General features: G+C 42.6%; 1 protein-coding gene across 1 annotated transcript; it reads right to left on the reverse strand.

Moving 5' to 3' along the window:
- Positions 1–1,521: 1,521 nt before the first annotated feature.
- Positions 1,522–6,354, reverse strand: LOC110796584 (uncharacterized). Its single transcript, XM_022001647.2, has 5 exons — positions 6,075–6,354; positions 4,453–4,944; positions 4,210–4,377; positions 3,061–3,512; positions 1,522–2,249 (listed from the first exon to the last, which is right to left on the reverse strand). The coding sequence occupies exons 1-5, from the start codon at positions 6,130–6,132 to the stop codon at positions 1,650–1,652; spliced, it is 1,770 nt and encodes a 589-aa protein (XP_021857339.1). The 5' UTR covers positions 6,133–6,354; the 3' UTR covers positions 1,522–1,649.
- Between the last annotated feature and the right edge of the window lie 11,233 nt (positions 6,355–17,587).

Raw genomic sequence — 17,587 nt, forward strand, 5'->3', positions numbered from 1 at the left:
CCATTTTTCCAATCCAAGAATCTCCCTTTCAGATTCGATTTTTACCCTTCTTATGATCCTGAATCCGAGGTACGTGTCATAGGTTCCTACTCCGATCTCTTGATTTTTTTTCGTTGCGATCGGTATGTTGGTCGAATAACCGAACCACCTTATTATATAATTTACAATCCAATTACTAGAAAATACCTCATATTACATGAAGACCCCAATTCGTATAATCCGTTAGGCAATGTGAAGGCAATTGGACTTGCTGGGAATTTGGAGGGCGTTAGTAGTATTTGTGTTAAGGTTGATGGTGAGATCGATGGAGGTTTCAGATTTGTGCGTGTCCTTACAGATACCATGGAAGTATTTTCTTCAGAAACCGGTGAATGGAGAACATACCCTAACATAATTGAATTCAGTTTTCATTACGTAAATTCAGTAACTCTAAACAACAAGCTTCATTGGTTAGGATATGATGGTATTCTAGTAATTGATCCATTTAGCGATGACATCACACAGTATCGCATAATCAAGACGCCCAAACATTATTTTTGTAAACTTGGGGTATGCCAAGAAAGACTTAGGTTGGCGGAGTTGTCATATGACTATGGTGATGGTAGTACCACACTGACTGTGTGGGAGCTCGAAGATTATGATGATGACGGAACTTGGGCTGCTGTGTATTCCAAGACTTTTAACAACAGATTTCTAAATGGTGTTCATCCTTCATTTACGGTTGAACAATGTCATATCAAGGCAATTACATTTCATCCCTGTGATTGTGATGTTGTATATCTGGTGAACGAGAACAACAGAGTTTTTCGGTATAATCTCAAGAATGGGACATTCAAATTGGTGCTTGACTGTCAGGACTCATGGCGGAAATTACTCCCGCTCGTGAATCCTTTGGTGGCACCTTAACAAATGCATGCTTTGAATTGGCCGCATCAACATGTTCTTAGTAATGCTTTGTCCAGATACCAAATTATCCTTGTTTCATTTACTAGCACAATGGTATATATATAGCTTCACATTGCCTTTTCTCTCTCGCCGTTTTTTCTCTCTTTTTCAAGGGTTTATTTTCTTGGTCGTTGGAGGTTGGATTACACCATTTCCGACCCTTTGTCTTCAATTAATTTTTCTATTTTCTCTTAAATTCAATAAATTTTCACCATATGGACGGAGTTCGTCCTTGTTCGTTAGTCTGTGGAGTTAGTTTTAGTTTGTTTTATATCAATTTTTCGAGTACATTCAGATAAATCTGGTGGAAATCATCCTCGCGGCTACTGTGCAAGATCTATTCAACGTATGATTATATTCTTTATTAATGAATTAATTTTCCTTTCAAAAAAATTTACTAGCACAATGGTACAACACTTGTGGAGTAGTGGGGTGAATCGAATCCTAGCTAAAATGTCGAAATTGAACTGGCTAATTATAAAAGTCCTTGTGATCTTGATCGTCTATTAATCTCAAAAAAGCTCTGTCCATAATGCGAGAGATTACGAGTCAAAGTAATGTATTGAGAAGCGTATATAAAGTCAACATGGTGCAATATTTAAGTAACAGAAGAAGTATAGGAAACGATAAAGATAAGTTTCAAGAATCATAATACAAAACTCTATGTATATATACAATTCAGACCCTACTCCCTAGTCTATCGATCAAAAAAGAGTAGGCGTTGGACTTTTAAAGATAGAAGAGCTTCCAAAGGTTGAACTAAATACCTCCCACATAAGAGATAATTCTTGCGTGGTGAACAGGATAATAGTTATAAACACCAAGACAATAATGCCAAACCATGGCCAACCTTGGTTAAAAATGATATGAAACGTTGTAGTGAAAGTAATAAAAACTATCGAGAGGAAGAGCAACACAAGGCCTATGATTAACTTACGAGGCAACGAATCGAGAAAATCTTTTTCAGCATACGTCGAAATCAAGATCGATAAAAACATTAGAGTTGAGGCAGTGGATGTTATTAAGGATAGAGAATCAGAAATTGCGAACACCAAATACCACCCACTGTAACTAAGAGGGTTAACCAAAGATTCAGCGTTGTTTCGCGGCACTTTTAATAGAAATCCAAATACTGCAGATGCAATCAAAGTGGCAACAACACTGCAAGAACTAGCCGTTTTTCTCATCCATTCTTCTCCTGCTGCCCTTAAATCTTTGTGTTGTTCGGTAAATAAAGTGAGTGGTGTTTTCCCAGCTGAATTTTGAACTTCTGCAAATTGGGGCATGACAAGATCTTCAACCTCCTGTGCCAACAAATTATGAAACACCTTGCATTATTATCCTTAGATTTGCTCTGGCATAACATATTTATCCAATATATAAAATCTACCAAGTATTACATTACAAAAAAACCTTACAAAAAGAGTGATAGATAGTGGCGGATTAGCGAAAATTTCCGTAGTGTATTTTTAGTTCTAGCCCCCTTCAATTTTAAAATATAATTGTATAAATTAAATACTAATTGGCTCTGTTCAGTTCGTCTTATTTTAACTTATTTCAGACAAAATAAGTTCAGATAAGTTCAATTAAGTTCTGATAAGTTCAGTTAAATTCATATAATATATGTTCAACAAAAATAAGTTTTTTTCCACACATTTTCATCACACATAAATAAGTTTATTTCAGATAAGTACAGTTCAGAAAGTTCAGATAATATAAATTCAATCAAAATAAGTCCAATAGAACGAAGCGTAAATTAATATTGGTTTAAGATTCGCCACTGGACTACATGTGTCACTTACTTACTAATGCAAATTTTCCCGCCAAAAATATTTTTTCTTAAAAAATCTCTACTTTTTCTATTTATTTTCAATCCTTTTATGTATTTACTGTTTATGTATGAAATTGTTTATAAATTATGAAAATAATATATACCACATAATTACTTTGTGTTTTGCTAAATATTATTTTTGGCACTCTATAATATTTTAATCAAATCGTTACATTAATAATGAATTTATGAAAAATTAATGAAATAATTTTAGAATATTCGTCCATGCACGGGATCTAATCTAATTGCTACTATTTTCATACAGTGAAGATGAAAAATTATACCTTAAACCATAACATCTCACGCTGCATTTGAAGAGCTGCCCCTGATATACAATTAAGTCTATCTGAAGATGGTAACATCGCAGCCAAGTGGAGTATATTATTATTTGTGTCTGTTTCAAGATAAGCCGCCAACAAATCTTTAATTGCACCAATCTCATATATTAGCCTGAATATCTTTTCTTGGCGATGTATAACAGCCACATGAAATATGCTTAGATGTTTGTCATTAAGTTTCCATATTAGATCGGGATAAGCACGAAGTAAGGTAGTCACAAACTCCACATTGCCCACTTCTACTGCAACAAAGATTACTTGCCAAGGTTGTCCCATCAATCTATCTATTTCATCCTGGTTTTTACGTAATATTAATTCCCATAAGCGTTCCACAAGTTCCAGACCTATATGTTGTAGAGGAACTTCCTTGTGCCGTGACCGGCGTCTACCCCTTTTAACTGTAAGTAAGGATTGAAACCAATGTAATAACGAACTGTTTTTCTAATCATGTATGTACGGATTAAGACTTTGTTCTCTTTACCTTATTCTTATTGTTTATTAGGTCAGACCAAATCAGGAATACATTTTGACCATAGTTAAAAGATTTGACCAGAAAAAATCAGACCAGATGCGACCTGACTAGAGACTAGAAAAATCAGACAAGTCCAGGTAAAGAGAATAAAGTCTAAGAAAAATTGTTATCGTTAAGGATTTGTGGTAAATATTTAATAATATTTGGTGTCTTGATTTATTACTACAGTAAATATTTTAAAATAAAATGCAGGAAGAATCTAACAAAACCCTGGAATTCTAAAATAGCTTTACAACGTTGAGTTTGAACAACATCTACCATTGAATAAAAAAAATCAATGGCTCATATACTATCTTTCCAAAATATTCTTATTTTTCCTCATCAATATTCACCTCCTGATTTTCTCTTCCCACTAATTCAAGCAATTGATTTTAAAATATATGGTTTAGAAACAACTCTATTTAGAGTTTTATTAAAACTCTAGAGGATCCGGACTCTAGTGTTCACTACTTATAAATCACAACACATGGTCAAAGAGGGGTGCAGTGTCTACAGACTAAAGAGAGTATAATAAAATATTATATGGTTGCAATATTTATGGAATGAAGGAATAGCATACTGACAAATGGTGCAGCAATTGGAAAGGCTAGTTGCACTTGACTTGACACTCTTTTTAGCTAGAACATGTAGCGGTGTTTCTCCGATATTTATATGACCATCGTCATCCTGTGTCGCTTCATCCCTTGCCATGACCAATTGTTCATTACCACTCAGCATAACAAGAGCTATATCTGCATTAATTTGATAGGATATAGCTTAACAAGAAGCATAAGCAAAAACACAAAGTTCGAGACACCGCAACATACCATACAAATCAGAATTAATTGTGGTGATGAAAATAGCACAGCATTCCTCATAAGAGAGACGATCTTGAGTAAGTCGTAAGAGATACTTAACCATTTCCCTGTGACCAAGCAATGCTGCCATATGGAGTGGTGTCAAGCCTGATGTGTTTCCTGGGATTTCTAGCAGGCTTTCATCTGCTTCTACCATCACCTTCGCAATCTCGACAGTTCCAGATGCTGCAGCAAGGCAAAGTGCTGTATTTCCATTGTTGTTTCTCAAGAATAACAAGTGTGTACATCTATCTTGCACCATTAGAGCCACTAACTTTACCACAAAATCAGTCCGCTTTGCAATTGCAGCAATATGCAGAGCTGTATCACCCTGTCTTGTAATCTTTGTAGCAAAACAATGTTGATGCGTGAAATGGATTTGATTTGCAGCTTCCCAATCACCTTTTAGAGCAGCTTTGTATAATGGCACGCCATAATTCAAGTACTCCACCCGCCTATCATCTTTTATTTAACATTGTTTTAGTGAACCAGCAGTAAAGAAAAAAGTTGACCAGATGAGACCAAACCAGAAAAAGTAAAATACACTCCCACATAACTTTAGATCAGACCAGACTAGACCACAAAAAACAAAAACAAAATCACACAAAACATTTTCAAATCGATGGGCGTGGGTTCAGGACCCGCCCAGATCCGATTGGACCCGACCCATTTTTAAGGGTCTGGGTCTAATTATTTGAGACCCAATGGATTTGAGGCGGATTTGGATTCATGTGTTTGAAAACGAGTCTGGGTCTAGGTCCAATATTCTCAGACCCAGACCCGGTCCAGATCCGACCCATGTACCTGGTCATTTATTAGAAATTAGAAATAGTCTAATTAGATACATGCCCACATTAGTATTTTGGCACTAATTTGCGAATTGTGATATTTATGTATCGAATGTGAATATGCAATGGTAAATGACAGTTAAGTTAATGGCGCAGGAAAATTTTCTAACACAAAAATGTTAAAAATAAAAAAGTAACACTACCATTGTTGACCCGAGACCCATTAGACCTATTGGATATGTGTATCGGTCTGAAATTTTCAGACCCAATAGATCTGGGGCGGGCCTGGGTTTGCCTAAAAAATATGGGTCTGGGTCTCACCAGACCTGGTCCAGATATATTTATGTATCGAATGTGAATATGCAATGGTAAATGACAGTTAAGTTAATGGCGCAGGAAAATTTTCTAACACAAAAATGTTAAAAATAAAAAAGTAACACTACCATTGTTGACCCGAGACCCATTAGACCTATTGGATATGTGTATCGGTCTGAAATTTTCAGACCCAATAGATCTGGGGCGGGCCTGGGTTTGCCTAAAAAATATGGGTCTGGGTCTCACCAGACCTGGTCCAGATCCGGCCCATGCCTATCCCTAGATCAGACCTAATCATAACAGAAACTATAAAAAACATATCAGATCAGGTAAAAAGAACAAAGCCCTCAACAAAAAAATGTGTATTAAATGTGTGAAACCGTAAATACATACTCTACAAAATCAGCACTTGATTGTTTAACAATCAACGCATGAGTACTATGACACTTAATATCTTGAATTATGCATAAGTAAAAATTAGAAACTCACCGGATAACAAATCACGCGGACACTGAGAAAGAGGAGTAGCCCAATTATCCTCTTCCATCAAATCTACTGTCTTGCTAACTCACTTCAGAGTTTAGCCCCATGAACAAGAGGGCTTTTTATTACTCAATAAGAAAATAGAGTGTTACAAATCAGCAACATCACTTACATGTACTACTGCTTCATGATCCCCAATTTGGTAATTTTAAATTAAATCGATCTCCACTTCTTTTCTCCATTTTAATGATATGAGATGTACTAAGTGATTATTGAAACTAGTATAGTAGTATGTTTGTTAACCCAAAGCCATGTTGATTCCCCTACTTAAAATAAAAACCCGGCCAGCTAGCAGATCAAGCAATGTCGATCGATCCGATCGATACCCTTTGGATTCTCTTAATCGAATAATTTAAAATTTGTTTGTGACTAATTAAGGTCATTAACCAACTATATTTACCATGTGCTTCTCTGAGTTATCTTGTTGTTCCGGGTGTGGAACTGGGGGAGCCCTGCTTGGTGATGCTGCCCTGTCAGACAGAACGAACGTAAGCTAACCTCGGGGGTTTAACCGAGGAAACCCCCTCCGATGCCTAAGTCAGCAAATGAGATAATGTTCTAGAGAGAGAAAGTAGAGAGGGTTAAGAATTGCACTTGTATTGAACGTGTCCGCAAATGAATGGGGACGGCAGTATTTATAGGCGTACTATTCAGTACTTTGGCCTATTCAGATGTTGCCGCGTGTACGCTAGTGATGTACTTGTTGTTTGTCCTTTTGCTTAACGACGTGTCTATGTTGTCGTCTAGCAGGTCGTTTCCCCGCAGACCTGAGGGTCTGTGCGGTTCTTGAGGACTTGTGGTACTTTCAATAGGTACTTCCTGCGGTTGCTTTGCTTGATCTGTCTTATCTGATGTCCGATGGTCTGCTGTGACATGGATGATCTGCTAGGTTACTTCTACTCCGTACAACTAGTCCCCAAGAGTAGGGCTGACTACTTGGAGTTAGACCTGCTCTTTCAGTGTTCTTTGGCTGCATCCTGTACAACTAGTCCCCAAGAGTAGGGCTGACTACTTGGAGTTAGACCTGCTCTTTCCGGTCATAACTTGCGCGATTGTCTGTATGTTTTTTTTTTTTTTTTTTTTTTTTTAAACCGTCGTGGTTTTACTGTAGTTAGCATTCGAAAGGAGAATAAATCGTCATGATTTATTGCGCCCCACGTGTCCTTCATCCAGGTAGGTGACTCGAAGGGTCTTCAAATCTTGGCCGTTTATTTCTCCTTTTAAATACGGGTTTCAGTTACTTTCTTCTTCTCTCTCCTCTTTCTTACCTTCTTCATTTTCTTACTCTCCTCTAACTTCGCTTTGCTTCGAACTTAATTTCGCCATTTCCCGAGTACTCTAACTCCAAGTTCTTTGCTTTCTTGTGTTTTCATATTATTCCGGTGATTGCGCATTCGCTGGTGGTGGTGTTTTCTTCTGAAATTGTCGAGGTTTTCTGGGTTCGTGTTTTTCTTCGAGGGTTTCTAGTCCGCCATTATTGTACTTCTTTCTTCGCCCTTCTCTTTTCCAGGTAATTCTTTTTCTTTTTCTTTGCTGCATTCTTTGGTTTTGCATGTACATTCAACTGTTTTAGTGGTTTTTGTGAGTTTTTGTGGTATGTGTTCTTTGAATGAAATGTGGGAATGTTTGTGTTCTTTGGCTTCGCCATTTCTGCGTTTCTTGGAGTTTTTCGTCTTCTTCTTCCTTTTCTCTTCTTTTTTTTTTATTTTTACATTACATGTATATTTTTGTGTCGTTTTGCTCTTTTTTCTCTGTCGTTTTGCCTTGACTTTTCTCCTTCTACCCTTTGTTTATTCTTCTTTCTTTCTTCTTTTTTCTTTCAGTCAACATGTCTGATACCTCTGATAGTGCCAACCCTAGTAGCCCTGGGTATATGAGCGATTCCTCCGAGCCATATTCTCCTTCTTCCCCTTCCTCTGTCTCTTTACCCTCTGATGAAGAGGCTAGGACAGTAGCAGAGAATAGAACTAAGTCTATGCATGATGTTATCTCTCGTTCTGAGCCTGCGGTGATATCTATCTCCAGTGGGTCTTCCTCTGGGGGTGTGTCTCCCGTCGCTGGCAGGGCTACGCCTGTTGTGTCAGGGCCTACTCCTGCCTTTCGTCAACGTCTTAGAGAACTGCGCCATGAACATTTGGCCAGTGCGGTTCGATTGAACCCTCCCCCTAATGCCCCTATTGGGTTAGACATCCAACCTCTGGCCGAAGTAGCTTGGTTGGACAGTTTTGATCAACTAGACGGGCCTTTTATTGGGAGTACTGATGGGTCGTTGCATGTTTACCGCAGACGTTCTCCGATGGCAAGTGGTCCTAGCAGTGGTTTCGGCGACGCAGAGCATCATCCTGAGAATCCCATTCTCGAGGAGGTGGGGCTTCTCCGACCGTTTCCGTTGTATGTTGAGGAAGATCTGCCCGTTGGCTCGACTGAGAGTTATTTAACTCCTGAAGTTTCATATGGTCCCTTAAACGCTGCGCCGGATGCGGATTGGCTCAATGCAGCTCGTCAACATGATTATCCTGGTGTTGGAAAGGAGCTTTATGCTTTTCCCCTGGATACGAGCTGGTTGTCCCCGCAGATGATGCTCGTATTACTGCTCCTCCCCCAGGTCATATTGGGTTGTATTCATATCATCTGGACTTTGGGCTGCGTTTTCCCTTGGATCCAACCTTGGCCAAATTCTTGAAGGCTTTTAATGTCTGCCTGGCGCAGCTTCATCCGTTTGCTATACGGACTTTGGTCTGCTACTTGTGGGTGGTGCGTTTCAAAGGCTTCCCTGAGACTCTCTCTTTGTGTAAACGACTGCACTGTATTCGAAGCAGTGATAACAAGGAAGGGAGCATTGGTTGGTTTACCACTTACACTGCTCGAGGCAAAATGACCTGCTTGGGCAACCCCACTGGGCAGAGGGATTGGAAGGGTCGATTCTTCTGGCTTCGAGTTCCCGCTGACTTTCCTTTGCCTCGTAGCTTTGTTCCTCCAAATGGCAAGATGGAGGGTGTGGAGGTTTTGGTTGGTCATAACTTGGAGGATGCTGCTTATGAGTGGTTTGACTCAGTGATTAAGCGCGACGCGAACGGAAAGGACGTCGGCCGTGCCCCTAAGAATTGGCTGCCTCAGTCGATGTATATTCTGCGGAATGATGTTTTTTTTTTTTTTTTTTTTTTTTTTTTTTTTTTTTTTTTTACTTAGCTTTTTTTTATAGAACCCCTTGATATGAGCTCCCTGGGTTTAAATAACATTTTCTTATGTTTCCTTGTCCTGCTAGGTCGTCAACACCTTGATATGAGCTCCTTGGGTTTAGCTGCTGATGGAACCCCCCAGACTAACGAGCCAGCTGAAGACCCCGCCAATGCTTATCGTACCATAGCTGATGTTGTTGGCGGACGCAGAGCAAGCTCTCGACGAACTGTTCGAGGGGGGAGTTCTGCTGCTAGTCGTACTGCTAGAGGTGGGGGCTCTGTGGCTAGCCGCACTAGCAGGGGGGGAGGCTCTGCAGGAATAACCGCTGGGGCGAGCACCTCAACGCCACGTTCTGCCCCTGTCTCTCGGGTTACCCCTTCTATATCTGCCTCTGCTCGGCGTGGTCAGACCACACGGGGAGGGGGTAATATCGCGGGCCAACGTCGGCCTCGTCCTGAGACGGAAAGCGTTTCTGTTGACGTTACGCGAACTGCTGCAGGCCAATTGCAATCTGCTCATCCTGACCAAGTCGTGAATTCCTCTATCTCCGAGCAGGTGGAGATTGTGACCGAGGAGCAGGACGTCCCTTTTGTGCAGCGCCCAGGTAAGCGCATTTGCACTGGGGAGGGTTCTCGCTCGCAGGAGCAGGCCCAAGCTTCTGCCCCTGCTAACCAAAGCACCGCTTCCCTTCCTACTTCATCTGCTGCTCTTGCTGCTTACTTGGAGGAGCAACTGAGGTTGCCTGAGTCCTCTGTTCCTGCCTTTGTGAATATTAGGAACGGGGAATTTCTGGAGAAGGAGGCCATTGATGTTCGCCCTGCGGTGAACCCTGAGTTGGCTGCCTGTTTCTCCCCTGCGCCGATTAGCGATGACATCTTCGCTCCTCACTCGGATGTTAGAGCTAACGAGTCTTTGTATGCCAGCTTCCCAGAGAAAGGCGAAACGTTGGCATACCGGATGCTGAAGGTATTAACACTGCCAGCTGACCGCCCTCTTGAGCGTGTTTACACCCCTGGGGCTAACGCCTGCCAGAAGGTGCTAGAGGTAAGAAGCTTTTGAATCTATGCTGTTTTTATACTTAGCCATTTTTTGCATGTTTTTGTACTTAGCCATTTTTTGCATGTTTTTGTACTTAGCCATTTTTTTATTATTATTATTTGCAGACTGGGGTTGCTGTGAAGGAGCTCTGTGACTTCTTTTTCTTCTATCAGAGGAAGCATGATGAACATCTTGCTCTTCTTGAAGAAAAGGACAGGCAGATCCGAGACCTGACCTTGGAAAACGAAAGAGCATCCTCCTCTCTCACTATTGCCAATGCCAATGTTCAGACGATATCCGTCGAAAGAGACAACTTGGCTAGTGAGGTTGTAGCTCTGCGCCTAACTGGGGAGAATTTAGCTAAAGCTCAGGCGGAGGTGGAGGCGGAGAGGAAACGCACTGAGGATTTGGCGGAGCAGCTAAGCTTTGTTGAGCAGAGGCATGCTGATGAGCTGGCAGAACTTCGCCTTTCTGTGCAGAAGGAGGTGGCTGCTGCTGTGCGAGAATTTTGTCGCTCTGACGCTCAGTATGCCCTTCTAACGCAGAGGTATGATGGCGGGTGGAAAGCGGCCTCTCTCATAATCAAGCACAAATATCCGCAGTTTGATTGGAGTTTAATCGAAGAGGACTGGCTTGCTGGCCTGCACCTTACCATTCTTAAGGAACTGCGGGAGGCTGAAGCTGCTGAGGGTCATGCCGTAGAGCCTAGTGATGTGCCCGACTTCTGCGTCGAGAACATTCACCCTGGAGATTTGCCTTTCTCAGATGAAGATGATGTTGCAGGCAATGACGAATAATGGGTGTGGCGGCTATCCCCCTGTTCTTCTTGTGTGACTGGGCCTGTTATGTAATAGTTTAGTTTTTTAAACAATATTATTTAGGGTTTGCCCTGTTGGGTGGTGGCGTTTGTGCCATTCTGTTTTTGGAACAATTTACAGTTAGTTTATTTCTGCCTTTCTTCTCAGATATTCTTGAGCTGGGCTGGTGTATTTACTGCCCAGAGCCATTTTGTAGGGCTGTACTTTATTTGTTTCCTTGGTTTTTAATGAAGGTATAGCCGCCGGCATTTGATATGCGTATTTTTGCTAGGTACTTAGCCAATTTTTGATATCTTGTTTGTCTTTTGGAAGTTCTAGTCTTGATCAAAGTCAAGCTTTATAGCATGTTTTATTACTACCTCCCCTTCTGAATTGTCTTGGCTTTTGCCAAGGCAAACTTAGGGACTGCTCTGTGACATTTGTGCGGTATTCTAGCTAGCCTTTTGAGCTACCTTCAACCTTGAATTGCTTTGGCTTTGGTCAAGGCAAAAACTCGGAAATTGTTTTGCGTATTTTAAATAGGCTCTTTGGGCTGCTTCCAATTTTGAATTGTCTTGGTTCTAGCCAAGGCAAAACTCAGAAATTGCTCTGCGATATTCTAACTAGCCTTTTGGGCTGTTTCCAATTTTGAATTGTCTTGGTTCTAGCCAAGGCAAAACTCAGAAATTGCTCTGCGATATTCTAACTTAGAAATTCATCATGACACTGTTCTTCAGCTGACTTGAGTGATCAAGTCAAGTCATCTGTTGAATGTGTGTGTCATGACGTATTTCTAAGTTACGTCGTGCTTTGCTTATCACTTTATCTTTTCTTGGAACCGCCAAGCTCATTTTATTATATGTATTCTGTAAGAAGGAGTACAAAGAGGGATAATTTTGGCTTATCCTGCCTTATCATTGTGTAGGTCATCTGTACTAAACATAGTATTTTTTGAGCATGTTGGCGTTCCAACTATTCTTTAGCTCTTTTCCATCCATTGTCATAAGATGATATGAGCCAGGGGCTATCTCCCTTGTGATCTGGTATGGTCCTTCCCAATTTGCAGTGAATTTCCCCTCTGCCTTGCCCTTTCCTGTAGCTGCTGTTCGTCTAAGTACCAGGTCTCCCACATGCATAGGCCTGTGCTTGACTCTTTTATTGTAAGCTCTGCTCATTCTCTCTTTGTTTGCTGTGAGCCTCAGCTCTGCTAGCAACCTTACCTCTGGCAGAAGGTCTAATGATTCCCTCATGAGTTGTTCATTGGTGCTTTCATCATAATACTGCACTCTGAAACTGGGCAGGCCAACCTCCACCGGTAATACTGCTTCTGCTCCAAAGGCTAACTTGTAGGGACTTTCTCCTGTCGCCTCCTTCTCAGTTGTTCTATTGGACCACAAAATTTCTGGTATGAGGTCTGCCCATGCACCCTTAAAATCCTCTATTTTCTTTCGCAGAGCTCCAAGGATCTGTTTGTTCGCCGCCTCGGCCTGTCCATTGCTCTGTGGGTGGCATACTGATGCGTAAGCAAATTTGATTCTTAGCTCTGCGCAATAATCTTTTACCGGTGTGCAATCGAATTGTGTCCCGTGATCAAAGACCAGACTTTCTGGGATGCCAAATCTTGTGATGATGTTTCTCCAGATGAAGTCTTTCATTCGTTTCGCTGTTATGCTTTTTGTGGGCTCTGCTTCTATCCATTTGGTGAAATAATCCACTGCCACGATCAAGTATCTTCTTCCTCCACTCGCGGCTGTAAACGGACCTAGGATGTCCATTCCCCACTGAGCGAATGGTATGGGATTGACGATTGGTTGCAGATCATTTGAGGGCTGATTGATTACTGGAGCGAACTTCTGGCATTTGTCGCATTTCTTCACGTATGATTGCGAGTCACTCACCATAGTTGGCCAATAGTACCCTGCTCTGAGGGCTTTCAAAGCTAGTGTTCTACCCCCAATATGATTACCGCATATGCCCTCATGAATTTCTTCAATGATTCTCTGTGATTCCTCCGTTGAGACGCATCTCAGCAGGGGTAGGGAGAAGGATTTTTTGTACAATCTGCCCTGGTAGATCACAAACCAGTGTTCATTTCGCTTTATCTTCTTCTGTTCTGGCTCTGCTGTAGGGAGACCCCTGCCAAGCTTGTACGATACTATACTGTCGTACCACTGAGGCTCTGTGCTGATGGAATTTACCATGGGCCTCTTATCGATACTCTTCTCTTCCTGTACTTCCACCATCACTGTTCTTTCCAGGTCTTGCAGCGAAGAGCTTGCTAATTTTGAGAGAGCATCTGCTTGGCTATTCTCTGCCCTGGGGACCAACTGGATCTCGAAGCTTTCCAACTGGGCTACTGCTTCTTTCATCAGTGCCAGATACCTCTGCATGGACGGTTCTCGAGCTTCATACTCGCCTTTATACTGACTGGCCACTAACTGGGAATCTGTTTTCAACACGATTTTCTTAGCATCCGCTGCCTTGCACATTTGAATGCCTGCGATCGCTGCTTCGTACTCTGCTTCATTATTTGAGGCTTTGAATTTGAACTTTATGGCATATTCAAAGACATTACCTTCTGGTGAAGTCATTATAATGCCTGCTCCTGACCCTGTTACTGCGGCTGAGCCATCTACATATATCTGCCAGGTCCCCAGAGGTTCTTCTTCTTCTTCGTACGATGCCTCAGCTATGAAGTCTGCTAATGCCTGTGCCTTTATGGCTGTTCTTGGCCTGTATTCAATATCGTACTCTGAGAGTTCTACCGCCCATTTCAGCAATCTGCCTGAGGTATCCAGCCTTCGCAATGATTTCTCCAAAGGCTGATTTGTTAATACTTGTACCTTGTGAGCGTCGAAGTATGGTTTCAGTTTCCTGGCAGCTATCATAATTGCGAAGGCCATTTTTTCGATCAGTGGGTACCTCTGCTCTGCGGGGTTGAGAATGTGACTGACGAAATATACTGGTTGTTGGGCTTTGTCCTTTTCCACTATTAAGGCTGCTGCTACAGTCTTTTTGGAGGCCGAGATGTACAACTGCAAAACATCTCCTACTTCTGGTCTGGCTATTGTTGGGAGGCTCTTTAGGTGATTCTTTACCTCTGCGAATGCCTTTTTTTGCTCTGCTTCCCACTTGAATGTTTTGTTGCCTTTCAGTACCTGAAAAAATGGGAGGGATCTATCTGCAGATTTACTGATAAAACGAGTGAGTGCTGCCATCTTTCCCGTTAATTTCTGCACATCTCGTATGTTCTTTGGCTCTGGCAAGTTGAGTATGGCCTCCACCTTCTCTGGGTTGGCATCTATTCCCCTTTCACTGACCAGAAATCCCAGGAACTTTCCTGACTTAACACCGAACACACATTTCTTTGGGTTTAGTTTCATGCCGTACTGTCTCAACGTAGCAAATGTTTCTCGCAGGTCTGCGATGTGATTGGCCTCTTTTTTGCTCTTGACTATGGAATCATCCACATATACTTCCACATTCCGGCCCTTTTGCTGTGCGAATATCTTATCTACAAGCTTTTGGTAGGTTGCACCCGCATTTTTCAGGCCGAATGGCATAGCTTTGTAGTTATAAACTCCAGCGTCTGTGATGAAAGCAGCTTTCTTACGATCTGATTCGAGTAAACTGATCTGATGGTAGCCGGAAAATGCATCCATGAAACTCAAGAGAGCGTGTCCACTGGTGGAATCAACCAGCTGGTCTATTCTGGGCAATGGGTAACAGTCCTTCGGACAGGCCTTGTTTAGGTCCGTGAAGTCTACACACATCCTCCATTGACCGTTTGCTTTCTTTACCATCACAACGTTAGCCAGCCATTCTGGGTAATCGCACTCTTCTATGAACTTGGCTGCTAGCAATTTGTTGATTTCTTCTTGGATGGCCACATTCTTCTCTGTCGAAAAATTTCTTTTCTTCTGTTTCACTGGCCTAACTTCTCTGCTGACATTCAGTCTGTGGACCATGACACTGGGGTCAATCCCTGGCATTTCGTCCGCTGAGAAAGCAAATATGTCTGCGTGCTCTCTCATCAGACCGATGAGGTTCACTCTGAGGGATAGGTCTACGTCTGTGCCAATTCGAACCGTCCGGTCTGTCAACCCTTCCTCTAATTCTATCTCCTCAGTTTCGTCGGTTGGCGTGGGTTCCAACAGACCTTCCTCCCGATGCTCGAAGTTTTCCATGCTTAACAACTTGTCTTTTTTGCGCTCTGCTCTCTTTCTTTTTCGAGATTGGGGAAGTTCTTCTTCTGCCAGTGGTGGGGGTCTGGGTGGTTGTTTTAGCGCAGTGTGGTAGCACTTCTTGGCCTGCTCCTGACTGCCTTTTACCTTGGCTGAGCGGCCATCATTTGTCGTATACATCATGGTAAGGTGATAAGTGGAGACTACAGCCCCTGCGTCATGGATGAATGGTCTGCCAAGAATGACGTTGTAGGCTGCGGGGACTTTCACAATCATGAAGTCTACCATGATATCCTTGATATCCTTCCCTTGGCCAATCTGCACCGGCAAACTGACTATCCCCTCTGGTATCACTGTGGCTCCTGTGAATCCGATTACTAGGTAATTGACTGGTTTTACATATTTCTCATCAATTTGCAACTCTTGGAAAGCAGGCCAGAATAAGATGTTCGCAGAGCTACCTCCGTCTATCAGAATACGGTGGATTTTTCTGTTTGCTACATTCAGGGCTAGTACCATGGGGTCGTCATGGGGGTATATTATGCCTTTACAGTCCTCCTCTGTGAAAGTGCACTGCGGGATTTTTGGAGGGGCGGGCCACCTGCCAGAATTATGGTAATTAACCTGGTGTTTGAATTCGCTCACACTGGCCTTGGCCCCGCTAACAGTGGTTCCCGCGTAAACTGGCCCTCCTGTTATGACCAAAATGTCGCCCATTCTCTTTTGGTCTGCTGGGTAGCTCTGCTTGGGTTCCGCCTTCTTATTGTCGGACCTATTATCATTATCTCTGTTCTCATAGGTCCTGCTATACGAGCTTTTTGCTTTGAATTGAGTCAAGTATCCCCTCCGGATCAGATCTTCGATATTATCCTTCAAATGAGTGCACTCTTCTGTGAGGTGGCCATGGTCTCTGTGAAAGTCACAGTACTTTTTTGGGTCCCTGTACTTGTTGTACATTTTGGGAGGTCTCTGCCACTTCTCGTCTTCTTTGCTGATGGCAAAAATTTGAGTTCTGGATGCCACTAAGGGGGTATACTCATTAAACTTCCCCCTTTTCTCAGTTTTAAACTCGTTACCTTTGCCTCTGCCTGGTCCCTGCCAGTCTCTTCTTGGCTGTGGGTTTTCTCTTCTGTCTGAGTACTCTTTTTTGTATGGCTCTTTCTTGCTCTGACTACCGTAATTGTTCTCACTTGCCACATATCGACGTGAGGTTGCTCTGCCAATTTCTTCACTCTTTATAAATTCATTCGCCTTTCCCAGTACCTCTGCCAGGGTTGTGAATGATTTTCTGCCCAGATAACTCTTGAACTCTCCATCCCGCAGACCAGTCATCATGGCCAGGACTGCTACCTCTTGCTGCAACTTGGGTATATTTGACGCCTCCATATTGAATCTGGATATGTATTCCCTCAGAGATTCCTGAGGCCCCTGGATGACTGACATCAGCTCCCCTGTCATCCTTTCTCTGGCAATGTTTGCCACGTATTGGGTGCGAAACAAGATAGCTAGCTGCCGGAAAGATGTTATGGTGCCTTTGGGTATTTTACCAAACCAGCTCTGTGCCATCCCCTCTAGAGTGGAAGGAAAGACCTTACACCACATAGAGTCTGTGTTGGTATATAGCATCATGTGTCCCCCAAAGGCAGAGAGGTGATTCGTTGGGTCTGTCTTTCCGGAGTATTTGCAAGTGGGCATTTTTATCTTTTCCATTCCTTCAGAGAGTATTTCATCGCAGAAGGGAGAATTATCAGGTTTAACTACTGCTCGGATGGGATTGGGCATACCTGACATGGAGTGGTGTCTTTGACTGGGTGCTTGTTCAGTCCTTGCTCGGGGTTGAGCTCTGCTTGGTGTGATACTCTCTGCTTCATACTCTTGATTATCAGCCCCTTCCATGTCCTGCTGCAGATTCCTCCTCCAAACATTCGGACTATGCTGGGGTCTGGGACGTTTTCTCCTCTGCTCAACCTCAACCTCTGGGGCTGTTCTCATGACCTGGGCTTGTGGGGTTGTTTGAGTAAGGAATGTCAGGACTTCTATTGCTGTGCGCATCTGGTCGGGTGAGAACTGTGCCCCCAATCGTGCTAGTGAAGCACTGGTTGGAATTGGGACACCCTGGCCCTGGCTAGGGGTTGCCATAGCTCTGGGTTGTGGTGTCTCTCTTGGCGGACCAAGACTCTGAGGCATGCCGAACAAGGGTACATTTGTGGTTCTCTGGTTGTTTTTTGAGGTGGGTGGTTCTATCTGCTGGATTATCGGT

The sequence above is a fragment of the Spinacia oleracea genome, chromosome 3, assembly GCF_020520425.1.
Source record: "Spinacia oleracea cultivar Varoflay chromosome 3, BTI_SOV_V1, whole genome shotgun sequence".
Classification (NCBI taxonomy): domain Eukaryota; kingdom Viridiplantae; phylum Streptophyta; class Magnoliopsida; order Caryophyllales; family Amaranthaceae; genus Spinacia; species Spinacia oleracea.